The 19114-nt window shown below is 39.3% G+C and overlaps 2 protein-coding genes across 5 annotated transcripts; one reads left to right on the top strand and one right to left on the bottom strand.

Annotated features, from left to right (window-relative positions):
- Positions 1-584: 584 nt before the first annotated feature.
- Positions 585-2245, top strand: LOC138211313 (uncharacterized protein C3orf85-like). Its single transcript, XM_069171091.1, has 5 exons — positions 585-612; positions 737-772; positions 1196-1320; positions 1408-1493; positions 1800-2245. Exons 2-5 carry the CDS (start codon positions 739-741, stop codon positions 1876-1878), a joined length of 324 nt encoding a protein of 107 aa, XP_069027192.1. The 5' UTR covers positions 585-612; positions 737-738; the 3' UTR covers positions 1879-2245.
- Positions 2246-2784: 539 nt separating this feature from the next.
- Positions 2785-10553, bottom strand: LOC138211312 (neuronal acetylcholine receptor subunit non-alpha-2-like). Of its 4 annotated transcripts, none has more exons than XR_011179329.1 (7): positions 10175-10334; positions 8686-8837; positions 6342-6386; positions 5565-5674; positions 4296-5211; positions 3904-4159; positions 2785-3416 (listed from the first exon to the last, which is right to left on the bottom strand). XR_011179329.1 is itself a non-coding variant. In XM_069171089.1 (7 exons), the coding sequence occupies exons 2-7, from the start codon at positions 10248-10250 to the stop codon at positions 3995-3997; spliced, it is 1464 nt and encodes a 487-aa protein (XP_069027190.1). In that variant the 5' UTR covers positions 10251-10287; positions 10438-10553; the 3' UTR covers positions 2785-3994. The 4 variants fall into 4 exon arrangements, 3 of the variants coding, with proteins under 3 accessions (XP_069027190.1, XP_069027189.1, XP_069027191.1); XM_069171089.1 differs by adding an exon at positions 10438-10553 and having other exon boundaries at positions 2785-4159; positions 10175-10287; XM_069171088.1 differs by having other exon boundaries at positions 2785-4159.
- Between the last annotated feature and the right edge of the window lie 8561 nt (positions 10554-19114).

Consider the following 19114-nt stretch of genomic DNA (forward strand, 5'->3'; position numbering starts at 1 on the left):
TCATAGTTTCAGTCAGAGTCAATTAAATATGGTAGCCTAATATCATGTGAGGGGAATGCACAAAAACACAGTAGTATCTAGATATATATTAAGAATCCTTTTGTTGATAAAGTAATGGATCTAAATTTCAACAATAATTTTGTACTAATATTAACAAAATAAACAGCATTTTTTTGCACATTCTTTCCACTCATGTTAATTTATTTCAGGTAAATCTGGTTGGAAAAGTTGTATTGAAATAAAATTGATTTCACAACTCAAACTTAAAAATTATATTGTTCAATACTGAGAATTTGCTCAAATCAAGACTCCTGCACTGCATTTGTTTAGTGACTGTTCAGACAGTACAGACAGCACCATCTTTATGCTGAATCTCACAGCCTGACACTGAGGTACCTCAGTGTGTGTTTGCACGGTCTGCTGAAGCTTTGGCACACACATAAGTGGTTATTTTGAGTGACCAGCCAGGCCGGATGCTTGAGTCCATTCATTCCTGTCTGGTTTCTGGTAGAAAACCTGTAAAAGGACTGTTGTTCACTTTCACATTTGGGCAAGAGATTCTGAGCCCTGACGACACTCTCACATTCAGCCGATCAACAGCTCGCACTGCAGGTAAGTCTCACTATCTGCTACTTTTTAAAATAACTTTATATATACATATATGTGCATCAGTTATAATATGTAGGCATATTTCTACTTTTCTTCTAAAGTATTTACTGCATTTAACATTTCATAGACATGAAGTTTGTGATCCTGTTGGCTGTTTTGAGTGGTAAGTCATTTTCTAGTTTAACTTTGTTTGACACATATTGATGTTTTAATCTAGAGTTATGATATCCAGCTCTAAACTGCAGCATAATTCTCAGAAAACACAAACAAAACCCTTAAAAAAAAAAACTTAAATAAATTTGTATTTCCTCTGCATTTACACCATCATTACCAGCCATTCGAGACGTGCACAGCAAACTTTCCATGATTCAAGTATTGCCGATCAGATTCCTACATTTTAAGATCTATAGTTTCAATTTTGATCAGATATCTACATACATCAAAAGTCTATATTCTATGCTGTTTTTAATCTATGATAAATAATGATTTAACTATGTGAAATAAAAACTCTTGTAATTCATTCATTTTTAACAATCAAAGTGTTTTTCCTCTCTTTTAAAAATATAATTATCTTTATTGTGTTCAGGGGTTTTTGCCGCCCCGTTCATGAAGGAAGAGGAGGCGAAGCGATTCATCAGGCTGAAGAGGCAGTCGGGATACTGGGATCCACACCACTCTCAGAACCAGTGGGGTTACACCATTCAGGAACAGGTGAATACACATCATCAGCCACTTTGAGCAGAATTTCTTGCAAAGGACTGCAAAAGCAAAGGCTTTTAAAGTTGTTCTCTTCCTCAGGCTAATGAGTACTGGACGGCCCTTCGTACAGATGCTCAATATTACATGGACATGAGTAACCTGATGTTTGACCGCTCTGTGGCGACGTGAGTGAGACCATTTATCCATTTTACGTTTTTTGCAAGTGACGGTGTCACATTCTGCCCAGTTAACCTCAACACTCTACTGACATGTGATAATATCCATCAAGTAAATCTCTTTGTAAATTAGGTGAAATAGTTTAAAGTTACTAAGGCAATTGCATGTAAAGCTGCTAATGTGCTCACATTATACTGTACACTGATGCCTTCATGAGTACTATAGCTTTCTTTAATATGATTTTCAAATCATGTGATTTATTATACTTCCTTACAATAATTTTCTAATAAATTTGATCTGGTTATGTGTTGTAGGGAAAACAACAGACTTTATTTGGAGATGCTACGCAACGCACGAGCTCACCTGGACAGTCAGATGGGTCAACACAAGTAGAAAACACAGAAGAAGACTGAGGAGAAATGACACCATAGAGTGGTCAAAGTAATACCCAAGGACAGCCCAAAAAAACTGACCCTAATATGATTTAGATTGACTAGAGATACATTTTAACATATTTTATATTTTTAACTTCAGCTGTGAATTACTTTTATGGAGGAATGCACTGGTTTTGCATTTAAATACGAAACTGCATCTGAATGTGCAACTCAGTTTTGGGATGGAAAATGATTTTCCCAATTTTATACCAGCATTGAGGCCTCAATAGAGTATGAAATGTGCCTGTTTGTTCCCACGCATGTCGAAAAAAAATAAAAAAAATTGTATACATGTAGATTATTTCAGAATAAAATAAATAAAGGAATCAAAGCAAATGAAATGGCTTTTTGTTATTGCAATAATGCTTCCTTATTCGTGTAGGATTTTCTGTGTCTTCTAATACAATTTATATACAATGTAAATGTTCTCAAAAGTTGAATAAATATAAATAAACTAATGGAAATTAGATACATCTTGCATGTTGGGCTTTTGTGGGCTCAAATCTTTGAATATTGATAGGGATTTAATTTAAATGCATGAAAGGAAGACATATTTTTTTCTTTAAAAAATAACACACAAAAAAGGATGTCTGTGTTTTCTTTTCTTCTAACCTTTCAAAAAAAGGAAAACACTCAGGTTTTAATATCAGGTGGTGCTGTCAGCTCCAAATATCCCTTAAACCAGTTTCACATATTTTTCCTAAATATGTTCCTTTTCCATGTGCCTTTTTAAAATGATCTTTGACATCAGTGTGACTGTTTGAAATTCTGTGCATATTATGTACTCCGGTTTTCATTGAAAAGAACAGGAGTAAAGATGGCATTCACCATAACAAATAAAGCCTCATGTATTTAAACGATCTTTATTAGGGTGACAAAGTACATCTGAATACAAACACTGCACTTTTGAGGATGTGTAATTTAAAGATGTTTTCATTGATTCAGTGGACTTCATGTTATTTGAAATTAGCTCCCTATCAGGGGCAACATACAGTACATAAAGCAAATTTGGGATTTGAGGAGGATGAGACAGTCGAGGAAACAGATGTGGAAGGTAATTCAAACTTTGTTGATACCTTGAGAGATTAAGCATGAGCTTTTCTTACAACATACAACTTAAAAGGAGTTGCAGCAAGTGGATATTTGTGATTCAGATAATAGTTAATTCAATAGTGACAGAATAATTATGTATAAAAGAAAAACCTTTTTTGAAGTAGTAGCTTGACATTTGAGGTCATGCCTCTTTTCAACTGTCGGTACCTGCTTTTTTTTTGGTTTTCCATTTTCTGTGGATCGTACCTGGTACCAGAAGCTATTTTTGGTATCACGGCTGTTGAAGTTCCAAATAGCCAAGCTACATAGCATCCGCATTTTAGTTTACTGCATTCTTTTTTTTTTTAATTGTGAAACACTGAGATAAAAAGGTGCATTTTGAGTGCAGACCACTTACCATGTTTTAAACTGTTCTATCCCCGTGTGGAAGTTTGTTTTGCAGCCCTGTGAAAAATGACACATTTCAGGAAAACAACAAGCATCAAACTAAAGGCGATGTCAATAAGAAACAAGTGTCAGTCAAGCACATAAATAATCAAATTTGCAGTGCATTTATTATTTCATTGTACGCTGAATAAAGTTGGCTGGACTTTTAGTCTCTACTTTCAAGTTTCATTCAGTTTTGAGCTTAAATACCTTTTAAAATAGTGTGATATAGTTTACTGATAGATGGATGCCACTTTGTGTAGGATTTGTTTTTTTTGACTTTCAGTTTTTTTGGCAGTTAGCAGGCTGAGAAGTAACAGTGGTGCTACTAACCTTTCACCAAGATTGTCATATTTATCTACAAACCAAATGTTATGCCATCATAATGATTTGAAACACGTCTGGTTTGCACAGTATACACATACTGACTTGAGGACACACACAATATTTTACAGAGTGGATCAGGAGAAGAAAGTCAGAGTCAAAGTGCTCCTGCAAAAAGTACCTGCAGTGGTTTCTTCTTGCTTAGTGGTAACATGTCTATAGATTGTTGAAACGGGTCGTAGGACGCATGTGAAAGGGCTGCATTACTGTTGCTAGTTTGAAGGTGGATCTTCACTCGCAGTTGGAGGAGGGGTTTTCAGGAACAGGTACACAGCTGGAGTGAAGATGAGGATGGTGCCCAGCACTGAGACAGTGAGGAAGGCCCACAGGAAGATCCTGTCTAACACCTGGGCCACAAACTTCCAGTCTTGTACAACCTGCAAAATAGCAGAGGTTAGACACAGTATGGAAGAAAAAAACATGTATTATAAAAATATCAAGCCCCTAACCTTTATAATTCTTATATATAGTAATACTATATACACACACACACACACACACACACACACACACCTCACGGATGAAGTGCTCTTTGCGAATATGTCTGCTGATGTAGCGCACTGAAGAGATGGCTTTATCCAACATGGTGGCCCAGGCCTCGTCCTCCTTTCCCTCAGAAGTCGCCTGTCTGTGGGCTCCACTGTTCGCCCTCTGGCCTCCTCTCCGACCTCCAGAGCGAGGCTTCAGCTCCGGGCTTTCAGGACCAAGCTCTGGGTAGTGGTAGCGGTCTGTGTGTCCTCGCATGCAGAGCAATCGAGGTAGTTTCTGAAGGAAGAGGTTACGCACCCACGGCGACATCGGGTGGTAGGTGGCTGAGGAGCGGTGGTGCACATTGATGACAAAGACAGTGACGATGATGGAGAGGGTGACGAAGATCATGATGAAGAGCAGGTACTCTCCGATGAGTGGGATCACCTTGGAGGAGGAGGGAATGATTTCTTCGATGACTAGAAGGAACACAGTGAGTGACACTAGGACGGAGGTAGAGAGTGACAGCTTCTCTCCCTCATCCGACGGGAGATAAAACACCAGAACCGTCAGAAAGGACAAACCCAAACACGGAATGATCAGAAAGAGCGTGTAGAACAACGGCAACCTCTTCAGGATGAAGGAGTATGTGATGAAGGGGTAGGAATACAAGCCATCCTTTCTGTTTCCTCTGGCACCAGTAGCACTGAGTATCTCCCACTCCCCGTTATCAAAGAAGTCTTTCCGATCAACCTGGTTGTCCATCAGAACCAGGTCCACCATGTTGCCATCATAGGTCCACGACCCAAACTTCATGGTGCAGTTCTGCCGATCGAAGGGGAAAAAGGTGACATCCATGGTGCAGGCAGATTTGTAACTGGCAGGTGGCGTCCAGGTGATGGCACCATTGAACTTCACAATAGCTTTGGTCATCAGAGAGCCCTCAAAACGGCCATCAGCACTGAAGAAATAAGGAGCCAAAGTCAAACAATCTGTTGTTCTGATTAGAGTTACATTTACAGAATACATTTACATATTATATTTTCATTGCTTTTAATAGAAAAAATTATAATCAAATGAAAACTGACGGTTAAAGAATTATATCAAAGTAGCATTGTCGATCGTAGCTTAGCGTTGCATAACCTTTCTTTTCATATGTTAGATCAGAGCAAAGATTAGAGTATTAAACTTTGGTTACATCTTGAAAATTAAATCTTTCTTTCTCTTAGTTCACTTTTCATACTGGCAGAGTGTCAGAGTTTCACATGAAGTAACATCAGTCAGTTAGCTGGTGAAACTTCACAGCAGTCTTACTTCTCATACAGGACGATATCTGGGAGCCAGAGGTTTTCTGAGGGAACTCTGATGGAGGTGATTCCACCATATTTTTCTGGATTCCATCGCAGCTTGTAATCGATCCACTCCTGGTCAACATCCGTACAAAACACAGGATAAGACTCAAAGTTTTGGAGACGTATCGGTCTCTGCCCCTGGAGTTGGAACCCATTTATCAGAGAGTCCTCTGTCTTCCCATCACCAATCAGCAGTAAAAGGAAATCAAAGCTATATATACATAAAAGTATTGTAAAATACAAATAAAGAAGATGGGTTTCCTTCAAGTCTGAAAACCAAGGCTTACAAAAATTAGAGCATTTACACTTATAAGAAAGAGTAGATAAAGATTCTCTTTAAGACCTAGTATTTAATGTATAGTTGTTTATATTGCTACCTGTTTTTATAGCTGTTTTTTTGTTTGTTTTTTATAAAGGGACACCACTCAATCTATATCAGACACTGTTATCAGTATCATCATGTTCATGCCCAGCAAAGTAATTTGTCATGTACCTGCTACAGTTAATGAATGAGAGGAAACAAATAAATGTACATTTTAAATTGCAAAATCCTTCTCTGATCATCTTCTCTTCATACACACTAATGCTTGCTGTTGTCTGCACACTCGTTAATAATAATGTAAGTAGAAAACAATTTTTGTTTGCTCCAATAGAAACTATCAAATTCAGTTTTTATTTTATTCTATTGACTTGTGAAGATTGACTGTGACCACATAGCCTCAGTTTATTTTTGTCTTACCTGACGCAGCCAAACATTAGTCGTCATCAGCTGGTTTTTCTCATCCTAAAACAGAAGACAGATAATGACTGATGGAAGAAATGGAATAAATAACCAAAGAAAAGGAAGAGGAAAAGGAAGAAATAACCAAATACTTTTAAAACAATGTCCAAGTTAACAGCATATTTTAGTGATGAAACCGGCTAACAGCAAGTTTTTATAATAATGGGCTTCACAAAAACAAAATCAAAGTCATGTGTTTTCTTGTGATGGAAACAGTTTTGTTTTGGTGATATTTGTGATCATTTTTGGAAGAGATTATTTGAATATTTATCAGATTTGCACAGAAAGATGTTTGATTTTGGTTGGTATGTGTACAACTTACATTTGAAATGTTTAGCCCAAGAGTCTGAGTTTAGCATCGAGATTGGGAGGGTGTGTATATCAGATTTTTATGGAGTATGGGGAATGTCACATGATTCAGAACGGAGCAGCTCGAGTTGACTGCCTGAACTAGCACGCAAGCATCGCTCCATTTGTTTTACGTTACTAAAAATGTTATTCTCTACTTAAGTGATGTAAATTGTTCACAGCTTTCTGACCCAACCTTTTCTTGGTGGCATTAGATTTGATTAGCAGACTATGACAAACTTGGTTGAAAGTAAACTAAAATAATCGTCTCTCTTTTCATGAAACGAGGAAGAATCTAATTTATCAGTCTCTGCCACTTCCTCAGCAAACAAGAAAACATAAAACCAAAAGGTGGGTGCAGTGGACCCAGCAGAAGCAATATAAATACATCGAGAGGTAAATAGAAGAAGACAGGAGTACAGAGATGGAGAGCAGCTAACTTAGGTTTATTCCACATCACTGGAACCCAGTTTGAGATTCAGAAGGAAGACTATGGAGAAGAGACTTCAGAGAAATCAACCTGGCAAAAGCGAAACAGTCATATTGAAAACTGTATCTGTTCAGCATATCGAGCCCAGGCCTCAGCTGTCAGAGTGAGTTGGATGTTTTGGTGATCACACAGACCAGAGGTGAACCATAATCTAATAGAGAGCCATGCAGCAGACTCATACGCAGCATGGCCGAGCTGTTGTGTTTACGGTTATCTCTCCCTCTTCCTTTCTCTTTTCCTGAATCCAACATATCAACCAAAATCCTTTTATTCGACACAAACACGAAGGGGCCTTGTTTAATTCATCATTGGTCGTCTTTGGTGGAAGGAAGAGGGATGAAGAGTTAAATCTAAACTGGTGTGAGATAAATATTTCAAGCCAAGTAGAGTGGTTCCTCCATTAGCATCCGCAGTTGTCTCCTACTGAACACCTAAACCATCTCAACCTATCACAGCCAGCCTCTGAAATATTAAAGGAACACTCCAGAGAGCGACTGTGTAGTTTAAGATATGAAGAGAGTGTTCCAGATCTATTTCAGGACCATGGAAAGCGCCACAGTGTGCAGCTGCCAGTGGCCTGTTTGGGTTCAGCACTATGGACAGAGACACTGCTGAAACAAGAATAAACATCCAACATCCTTTCTCAGCTCAAAAACAACCTTTGTTATTTTTTTTTCTTATATATTTAATTCTGTTTACTCATTCTCTTCCTTTGTGCGAGACTTTTTTTCAGTCATTGCCTCCTCGCAGTGTGTCAGGCTTACAACTTGCTTTTATTATTAAAACAAATCCCATAGAAAGAACAAACTCAAGAATGTGTTCATCCATCTCTCAATACTTTCCTGCTTCCCAGACATGGCTGTGGCTTTCGGCCCCATGTCCATTGATTTTTTTTTTTAAAAGGTCACAATCGAGTTTAATTAAAAAAAAAAAAAAAAAAAAAAAGGCTTAATGATTTACTAATACAGCTCAGGCATATAGTTTTCAACAAACGTAAGAAAGGCACAAGAAAAAAGTAATTTTGTTGGGGACCATTTTCAGTCATAGATTTGGAGCTTAGCGTATTTGTAGCGTATTTACTAAATGTCTCCACTGCGGGATTAATAAAGTCTAAATCTAATCTAATCATTTTACTTCAAAATAAGATACAAGCGCAGGTTGAAAGATCATGTCATCCAGTAAAATAATGTAATTCAGAGAAGTATTTTGATAGCTTTGGTGTACAGTAGTGTATAAGTTTTGTTGTCTTTTGCATAATTCATTTATTGCCTGATTGACGGTTATAATATACATAGAAAATTACCTCAGTGTTTTGAAAATGGTTTGTGGAAAACTCATCTGTGCTGTGAAACACTGTGAAATACTGTGAAATTTTGTTTTGGATTAAGGTCAAACGCTCAGCTGTGTATTAAAGTGTTGATTTGCAAACAAATGCAGTCAATGTGCTTGTAGGTATGATCTCACCACATCAACCAGCTGGGAGATCTTGAGTCCAAATCGAACTTTAATGGTGTCGTTGGCACGATGGATGGGCCGGACCCAGCGCTGGTAGCCTTGGAAAAGGTTCTTGAGCAGGGCGTCCTCCATCTCCGCCAACGACACAAATTCATTTGGAGCTGGAACAAGGAGGAAGAATGTGGATTAACAACAGTCCTCCTACTATGACTGTCCTTTACAATTATTAGCCAATGCTGCCATTTCAATAGACAGGGGTGGAAAGTAGACCATTTCAAGTAATTAATGTCTTGCTAGTGACGGTAGATGAGAACCTGTTTCATGTACAGTGAAATCTTCGTCACAATTTAAACTTAGTAACACCACTGATATTGAAGAAGCTCTTTGGAGAAGTTTTGCACTTGAAACATCAATTGAATTGTCTATTTTGCGGAAAGCATTACTTGCTTGGACAGCATCACTGAATCTAATCGGGATTGATGGATAGTGTATTGCACTCGTGAAATGTTCATCAAGTGCAGAAAAAACTGTGTAAATGCATCAAACATACATCAAGGTACCGGATAAAACGAGGAGTGACAAACAGGACTTCAAACGGAGCAGGAAATGAATGGATAATTTCTCTGTGTCCAGAAGCTGGGCGGTCAGCACATCAGTCTGCCTGAGATGAAATCTCAGCAGTGACAGGAACTGTAATGTTGATAATAGATATATAATGTCGGTCACACGGGACATCAAGTGTGAGACCGGATGTGTCTGCTGAAAAGGAGGAAGTGTGTTAACCTTTGACCTGCTGCTGGTTTCTCCTCTGGCTTCACATCTGTTCAGGTAAATAAATCTATAAGTATACCGCCAAGCAAACACACTTTTAAAAGCCACATGATGGAGCATTTGATCCCATAAGCTCTGTCTGTACTTTCAAGGACAGGTGCAGAGAGCTGGACATGGATATCTGACACCTGTGTTCCTGTTTGTCTGATGACCAATCAACTTTAACAGAAAAAGAGCTGGGCCAGCACATCACTGTGTGATCCAGGAGCGCAGTGGAACATGGTAAAATAACATCCTACAAACACCTCTATTAGTTCCAAACAGCACATTTCTATTTCATTACTGTAATAGTAATAATAATAATAATAATAATAATAATGATGAGAAATGCAGAAAAAAAAAACCTGTAAACGTGGAATGAAAGCTGAGCAGCATACTGAACTCCGAGTCTGCATCCTCTGACTCAGTTTCTGAGACAGGGGAATAAATGAAAATGTTGCTGTAAAGAATCAATAGCTTTCTTTTTGGACATTCAAATAGATCTTTCTGTTTGACGAGGTCATCAGAGGTTATACGGAGTCGATATATCAGCGGATGTTGCCCCACATGGTCTGTTTTGTCGGAGCGTTAATCTCGTCAGGCTTGTTCTCCAAACAGAAACAACACAGTTTGGGTTTTAAAGAAATATTCAGAAAAAAAACAAAACATGGATAAAGAGTGTTCTCACCTGCGATGCTGGCAAGGGACAGCGGGGAAGACACCGACAGGAGGAGGAGGAGGAGGAGGAGGACCGCCAACTTCATGGTGCTGTCCCGCTCCGACGGAGAGCTCCTCTCTCAACTGCGGAAAGGACGACACACACACACACACACACACACACACACACACACACACACACACACACACACACACACACACACCGCTACTGGAAAGACTCCGAGGTTCCCATCAGTGCAGGTACTCGACACCAGGCGGAAAAAAAAAACACACCCACTGCTGCCGTCTGCCAAGGGGGCAAGGACCCGATGTGAGGGTGCGTGTGGCAGGCGTCCGCGTACTGAGGAAGTGTCACGGGAAGCAGCGGGAGGCTCTCCACGGGAGGGAGGGGAAAGGAGGGAGGGTTGTCCGGGTGGGGCCGAGACGTGGAGTTTGAAAGATGCTCTGGACCAGTGTGTTGTGTTTTACACAGTGAAACAAGGAGGAGGATCCAAACGCACGACACTGAAACCGGTAGTTTGAGCTTTAACGTGCAAACTGCAGGTTTAAAAAAAAAAAAAAAAAAAACCTCAAGGACGCAAAACCAGGAAGAGCGAAAATCATCCTGTAGGAGAACTAACTAGAAGTAAAACAGCTGCAAAGCTCGTAACTCACGGCGATTAACACAAGCAATCTGGACTGGCAGCTAAAAGGCAGGACAAGCAGAACTAAACTCACAGAGGGCCGAAAGACTCGTGACAGCCAGGTAGGTGCAAGAATTGGCGGGGAAATAACACGATGGCAGGAAGTAAAGTGAACAGACGCCAAAGGTGAGGAATTTCAAAGTAAAGCAGGAAACCCAACTAACTGAAAGGCAGAACCATGACAGTGCTTAAAGGTGGAAACTAAGTGCTAATATTCCCCTTATTTATACGTTTGAATGTGTATCGGCCAATAAACTAATCAGCATTAATGATTTAATCACTTAAATAAATCAATTATATTCTGAAGTTTTACAGAGAATACAAGGAGATATTTCTGATGGCCACGACATAAATTTATTTAATCAAAGTGACAACCATTTCAATTAGACTGACAAGAGGAGGTCAAAAGCATACAGTTGGACTAGCCTACGTATGAAACGCTAGAAGGCTTTTACTTTGAAATGAACACAGGAAGTCGCTGCGTTTAACAAATTAAAGGTCACTTCAGTCTTCTCAAATGAAGTCCTTCTGGAAAAGAAGACAATTAGGTAGTTTATCTGATTGAATGCTCTATTGTAGAATCAATTCAGTATTTAAATGCAAATAGTTACAATTTCAAATGTTTACCTTTTGGATACAAAAGTCCCCATGGATTTGAGACTTGCAGATTAAATGCCTTTTAGTGTCAAACTCCAAAACAGATCATTTTGTTCAAATATCCAAGTCAAGTAACAACAAACACAACATTTCTTTTCATTTCTGAGTTTAAACAGGAAGTAGAAACTAAATTAACGTGAGGCTTTATTTTAGAGACTTTTAAGATGAAAACTTGTTTAGAGACTTTTAAAAGAGTAGAGAACATACACGCAATAGTCCAATTGTATTGTTTGTGTTCAAATGTGTTACAGTATCAATTTTATGATCTTCATTTTGTTTTTAATCACAATGTTCAATCACCTGAGGATGATTATTTTTGTTTAGATTCATATTTACTCTTATTGATGCTGGCATTTGTGATTGTCATCTAGACAATGCAACTACAAACAGTGTTTCTGAAAGTTTATTTTCAATGCACGTTTTACAAGCACATTCAGCTGTTCATTCTTTCCTATTTTACATTGTCAAAGTATCTTTTTTTCAAGGGCATGAAAAAAAATCAGAGAAAAGTGAAGTCTTGATATTTAATTAAAGTACAAAAATGTCAGTGTCAAACGCATGCTGTTGTATGCCACACAGGGTGAAGGCTGGGTCAGCACTTCAGGATTCAAACACGAGTATTTCTCCAACATGCCCACAAAGAGACGGAAGCACACACACACACACACACACACACACACACACACACACACACACACACACACACACACACACACACACACACACACACACACACACACACACACACCATTTCTGTGTAGGCGTTTCCCTGTTGTGAGGACTGTCCTGTCAGTGAATCAGCTCACAGACAGTTTCTCACTCTGACTGGACTCACGGAGGTTTAGATAGCACACACTCTGTCATGTGTCACTGCCAGATGTTTCCAGTGTCAGACACACTGTCAGCCAGAAGGCCACCGTATTTCCCCAGATGGGTTTCTTTGTCTGTGTGTGATGTACCTGTATAAACACAACAAAGGGAGTTAGACTGACCAGCAGGTTACACAGCCTTACAGGAACATAATCATGAAAGACTGTGTATCTACTGTATGTAGATTTTTACTTGACATTGTCCGAATTGTGTTTTTAGTCTCACATTATTTTAAGATTTGAACATTTTCCTTATCAGCTAGTCACCCATGAATCAATATAAATGGAACTAACCATTAAAAAAAGGTGCTGTGCAAATGAAGTTTGAAATGAAATTTAGTTTTTATTATTTGTCATTAACTATGTAATGTTTTGATTCTTCACTAAAGATATTGGGGATCATTAGAACACCTAAGTCATAAGACAGAAGAAGGAAAGGAAAGGAAAGGAAAGGAAAGGAAAGGAAAGGAAAGGAGAGGAGAGGAGAGGAGAGGAGAGGAAAGGAAAGGAAAGGAAAGGAAAGGAAAGGAAAGGAAAGGAAAGGAAAGGAAAGAAAGCTAGTCATGGTATACTGTACAGGACAAGAAGAGCTGCACAGAAGGTCTGATTCACACACGGAAAAAGACAAGAACAGTGAGAAAAAGAGAACTAAGAGCAACATAAACTCATTAGCATTCTTCCAAACAAGTACACACTGATGGTGAGATGGCTGAGATGAGTTTATACATCACAGCTGAGAACAACAACACATTAGTTAAAGGAATGTGTGCTGTGAAATCCGTTCTGTGATATGCAGCTGACTTCTAGGAGAGTGTGGAATATTTAGCTGAGGTGAGAAATCAGCTATTGATAGATACATATTTTGTTTGTTTAGTTGTGCATCTCAAAGTTTTATGTATTTACTTTAATAAAACAACAACATTTTTGTGGGCAAATGAAGTGCACCTTCACACACACACACACGCACGCACGCACACACACACACACACACACACACACACACACACACACACACACACACACACACACACACAGGACTCAGATATATCAAAAGCCTCTCAGAGTTGTGGTATTAACAAGTGTCTCTGGTGCATCAGCAGGAGGTACAAAGTATGAACCAAATTCAAACGCAGTTTTCCGCGCCGTTCAGCATCATTCTCAGACATTTCCAGGCAAAAATCTCAACAATGGTTGTCTTTAAACTCTCACAATAAAACCAAACAGTATGTGAATTGTAACATTTTGTTATTTAAGGGAAAAGACAGTAAAAACAAAAAATAGGAAAAAGGACCTGGGAATGAATGCAGGTCTTAATAGGACACGCAGTCTCCACAACTCAAAGACACATACATATATTCTGTGCCTAACCAGGCATGAAGCACACATTTTCTCTCTTTTGTATCTTCATTCCTTCTTCTCCCCCCTCTTTCTCTCTCTCTCTCTCTCTCTCTCTCTCTCTCTCTCTCTCTCTCTCTCTCACACACACACTCACACACACAGTCACACTCACACCCTCTGCCTTGTGCTCCCCCCTTTCTCCTTTTCCATGGGTTGAAGTGAAAGGGATAACGGCAGGCTGATTATCACAATGAAATTATCCTGATTTTCTGCTCCACTTGGAGCCGTGGGGCGGGCAGCTGCTGCCTCCAAGACCGTCCCATCCGCCTCGCCTCTAATCATTCGGAAACATAAATTCTCGCGGGCTGGAAACCTGCCAGTCCCTTCCCAGATGACTGTGGGCAGCTGCACAGTGCGTGTGCATTTCTATGTTTTAGATCATGTATGTGTGTGAGAGAGTGAAGACACAAAGTAAAGGTAGAATAAATTTTCTGCATCTGTGTGTCTACCAATTGTTAGAGCTTGTTTGTGTGCAAGTGTGGGTTCTCTTCTTGCTCTGTTTGGTGTTGTTTTTGTTTTCCCTGCCGTTCTTGAGCACATAATTAAAGTCTGCATAATTTCACTTGGTGCAGAAATATTTAATTAATAATAGGAAACAACCCTTTCTCCCAAGGCCTGGGGGTTTAATCTTAATCTGTTTGTTATTTTAAGGATAAAAAAAAATAAAAAAATAAAAACTGGTGATAAAAGCAGGAGGGGGATACAGCAAAGGAAATCTAATCTCACACAGGCTTCAAAGGAAAACACTGAATCAGTGGTCTCACACATGCTCATACTATTAGCCTACCTTGAGCACTTTTAATCAAAACCCGATAAACTTGAGTTTTCGACAGAGCCCATACTAGCTTTAAGAGGATACAAACTTTTTTTAAATCAATCACACTTTAAAATAATCTGATACAACTCCCTTCCCCCCACTCATCATCAATGTAGTGGTTCAGCTATTTGATATTTAAATTCTCTAAAGTGCCAAAGAACTGTAGGGCAAACAAGCCGGACAGATTCTGACCAGATCTGAGGAACCAAAATGTAAAAAAAAAAAAAGTGTGCTGAAACAACAGAGAGAAGAAAAACGAAAGGAAAATGAGTGAGGGATTAAAACAAAAGTGGTGACAGTATCTATTGCATTCTGGGATTGATGGTGGATTTGGGGCTCCAATGTCAAATGTAGCAGTTCAATGTCAACCCATGCTGAAATGGAGCTTTCTCACTCAGCAGACACACGCACACAAAATATTTATTGACCTTGAACATGATACATCAGTGTAGAAGGCTCACACTGAATTTCCATTTGTTTTCGTCTGACTGACGTGATTAAAAAAAAAAAAAAGGGCCACTGGCTGAAACTCAAGCCTGTCAGACTGTGTTACAATACCGTCTCCTTCAGATAACAAATAATGAGTAAGGAGCAATAATAGTGTGCAATAAAAAAGTAAAGGAATAACTCAATGTGTATGTCTGTGCTTGTCATGTTAAAAAGAAATAGATATGTTTAAACAATCACATTTTGGGAATCTGTCTCCATTTTGATGGCAAAATCTAATTTTAAGGTGAAGCCCTGGCTTAAGGTTAGAGCATGGTTAGAAAATGAGTGGTAAGGTGTGTGTGTGTGTGTGTGTGTGTGTGTGTGTGTGTGTGTGTGTGTGTGTGTGTGTGTGTGTGTGTGTGTGTGTGTGTGTGTGTGTGTGTGTGTGTGGTGTGTGTGTGTGTGTGTGTGTAACAATACAGATTTCACTTGATAATATAAACTATGTCAGCAGCTACTTTTCTCCCTCGGGTATAAAATACGTAAACATGGTGTTTTGTCTTGTTTGCTCACATGTTTTACACTGAAATAGCTCAAAAGCAATTGGATGATGACCATTTTGTACAAACATTCTCCAGTGGATATTCCCAACGACTTTGGTGACAAGAAGGCCGCTGACAAAAATGCATAACACCGAGGCTGGAAGTCAAAGTAAAGCAAGCTTTACTTATGAAAATGCTGGTCCATCAGAAATAAAGTAGTCCGACAAAAACATTTAATGCAGGCGGCAGCAGAATCCAAAAATAGGCAATACCAAAAAACACAGAGGCAAAAAGGCGCATAAAGAACTGAACTCAGGTACTTCTACAAACCGTATCCAGTGTAAGCGTCTATCCACAAAGGTGAACAGGGCGGGCTTTATATTCACAACTACCTGATGGGAAAGCAAGACACAGGTGGGAACAGAAACCGGTGGGAAACTAAACAATGGCAGGAAATAAATCACACATGTACTCCCAAGGCGGATGATTTCAAAATAAAACAGAAAGGGATTACACAGTGAGATTCAAACAAGGTGCGACAAAGTGAAAGTAAGGGCTGCAAATCCGTGAGGCCAAAATGAAAACTTGGGCTCTATGGAAAAGTCTAAAAATTCTCAACTGCAGCTCTACCAGACGGGATCCAGGACAGAATGTTTGGGATGAATGAAACACTGTTTGGATTAAAAGCAAATGTACTTCACTTTACTGTCTTAATAATTTCCAAATACATCATTTAAAATGATTAATCTCAATATTTCAGGCAGCAATCAAACCCCAAAGACATCTCAGTGTGGATTTATTCATTGTCTTGCTGCAGCGTTCAGAGCTTACACACTTGAGACAGAATATTCATAGTTTAAACACTTTAAACAGAATGTACAGAGTTTAAAAATATTAAACAGTATGATCAGACTTTAAACTGAATGTTCAGAGTGTAAATGCAACGTTCTGGATGAACGAAAATCTGTTTAGATCAGAATTTTCCTGGGAGGATGAAAAGCAAATGTACCCCTGATGTATGTAATTTGATGCCATTTCGCATTTAATGTATGTTTATTTTATGAATTATTTCCTTGCGAGATATAATAGATTAGATTTCATTTATCATAACATTTATTTTCAGCTTTGCAATTTACTTGTATCCAGATACAGACTGTGCACTCCTATTGCGCCTGTGTGTATGTGTTTTTATGTGCCTGTGTGCATGCGTGCATGTATGTGTGTGTGATGGTCTGCCACGGTCGGGCTCTGCAGCAGACCATCAGGGCAATCTCAGAGGCGGCGGAAAGAAGCAGCCAGTGGATCTGGATTAAGCGGAATGACCCACGTCTGGGCTCCAACTACGTCAGCATAACCCACTTGAGAACCCCCACCTGTTAACCATTCAGTCGTCTACCATTCTCAATGTTGTCAATTTCGAGACAGTTGGGCACGGCACACGAGCTGAGGGCTGATCACCCGACAGCTGGCCGCCTTTGGGGAAGGTGTGTAGTGTTTAAAGGCCGAAACACCCAGTGACACAAGGGAACATTACTGACGATGTGTCCTGGGCCCAGCCGTCCCAAAATTCTACAACCTAAACCAGACCGAGATACACCCCGCACAAGCCGGAAAACCCCAACTTGTCGATCGTCAACCACTCAAAACAAGTTTAATTTCCTAGAAGTGCTCGCCACCTTGGCACGAGGGACAGTCAAACATCATGTCCTGTGTTTTTTGATTCTATGCATACACTGTATGCATGAGTTTCTTTATGTGTTTGTGTCGAGTGTGAGTCGCATTCATGCATGAATTGTGTCTGCCCACCTATGTTGGTGCATGTGCCAATATGCCTGTATGCAAATAAGCATTTGCATATTTTTGTCTGTGTTCAGCTTTATCAGGCTGCACATGCTGTGTATTTGTGAGTGCGTCTGCCTGTCTGTGTGCGCACACCTACTATGTATATCTGTATGTATGTGTACTCCACTGATGCAGTTACTCCTCAGGGCTCTGACAAACAGTGTGTCAGTGTATCTGTCTCACTGCCCATGAGGAGTTCAGTGTTTGCTGTCGTGGGGAAAATCAGTCTCCATTTCTCATATAGAGTTGTGTAACTTTCATTCGCCTCTGGACGAGACAGATAAATAATGAGGCATCCTCTGTCACGCACCCACATATGGAGTGTGTCACATTCACATAAATCCTAAGCGACGGCATCACAAAAGCGTTGATTTGTCTGAGCTCCTGGCAGAAGATTTCACATTGTATGTACATCCTCACATTTGTTTTATGGCATGTAAGCAATGAGCAAATAAATAGTTCAATCGCATCAAATTTAAAAGGCTTAAGTGTCAATGCAACAAGAAGCCTAACAAAGCATGTTGTCAAGTCATCAGCCACTATTAGTTCGCACTGCACTTTGTGTATTTAGCCCAATATCTGTGCCGAAAATTAAGATGAATACAAAAATTTGAACTGACTTGAATTTCAGCTGACTGCAAAAATCTTCTGTGAGGTAACTTACAGTACAAACTGTTTAATATTCAAAACATAATTTAAAATGAAATCCACTGTTTTGAGTATTTAATTTTATTTGCTACCTGATGGCTGCCCAGTGCAGTGTTTTGTGTTGCTTTTACAGGAAACATTTGTAGGAGCACGCGAAAAAAATAATATCAAAGATACTGTGACGTGGTGTAGTACCAGTGGGGTAACATTCAAGGACGGACACACACACACACACACACACACACACACACACACACACATACACACAGGACTCGGATATATCAAAAGCCTCTCAGAGTTGTGGTATTAACAAGTGTCTCTGGTGCATCAGCAGGAGGTCTGAGTTGGAGACTTTCATGCTATGAACTAAAAGTACAGTTTTTGTTCTTCAGTTGTTACACAGCTTTCACAAACGTGACATCTTGGGCTTCTGCTCGTTGCGGCGTTTCAGTCGCTATCTGAGGTGCTGATACGGCACTGACAGGGCTGGACGCTGCTGCTGTCGCTGTCCAAGGTGCTAATTCTCTGACTGGAGACGATTTTTCTTTGAGCTGTTTTTTTTTTTTTTTTTTTTTTTCAATTAATTTGAATTGTTATTGTTTGTTTGGTTTGGTAGTTTGTCCTCAAATCTGATTTGACTGACATTTTACTGATCAATTTATTGTCAAGTAATGAAGACAAGACAAAAGCTGGTCATGCAACTTGAACGCCACAATCAGACAGATTGAACTTTATGTCCTTTCATCTTGTCTTTCTTCTTCTCATCCTTTCGCCTCCCATTGTTCCAGTGTATGTTAGTGCTTGTCTGTTTGATTGTATTTAATTGCCTCAGCTCTCAGCAGGTAGTCTCTCTGTCACATTGCTGCAGCGCTGCACGACGATGTTTTTTTGACAGCAGAGTAGACGTCATAGAAAGCTGTACAAGTCTAGGTTTAATTTCTTCCATTTGTTTAATTTTATAATCTACTTTTGTTTTTGTTTTTATCCTAAACTCCAATTTATTAAAAAGAACACTGAAAAGATGCATAAGCAGGTATTTTGGGAAGATGAAAGATGGCAATGAAT

This window comes from Embiotoca jacksoni, unplaced genomic scaffold (assembly GCF_022577435.1).
Source record: "Embiotoca jacksoni isolate LCO1_2020_lvr unplaced genomic scaffold, fEmbJac1.0.p SCAF_5, whole genome shotgun sequence".
Taxonomy (NCBI): domain Eukaryota; kingdom Metazoa; phylum Chordata; class Actinopteri; family Embiotocidae; genus Embiotoca; species Embiotoca jacksoni.

Excerpts from the sequence above, each read along its gene's own strand:
- LOC138211313 (XM_069171091.1), top strand. The coding sequence starts at position 739 with ATGAAGTTTGTGATCCTGTTGGCTGTTTTGAGTG. Across the intron at positions 773-1,195 it reads CCTGTTGGCTGTTTTGAGTG|GGGTTTTTGCCGCCCCGTTC; the intron begins GTAAGTCATTTT and ends TATTGTGTTCAG. Across the intron at positions 1,321-1,407 it reads GTTACACCATTCAGGAACAG|GCTAATGAGTACTGGACGGC; the intron begins GTGAATACACAT and ends TCTCTTCCTCAG.
- LOC138211312 (XM_069171089.1), bottom strand. The coding sequence starts at position 10,250 with ATGAAGTTGGCGGTCCTCCTCCTCCTCCTCCTCCTCCTGTCGGTGTCT. Across the intron at positions 6,387-8,685 it reads TCTCCCAGCTGGTTGATGTG|GATGAGAAAAACCAGCTGAT; the intron begins GTGAGATCATAC and ends CTTCTGTTTTAG. Across the intron at positions 5,675-6,341 it reads CTAATGTTTGGCTGCGTCAG|GAGTGGATCGATTACAAGCT; the intron begins GTAAGACAAAAA and ends GATGTTGACCAG.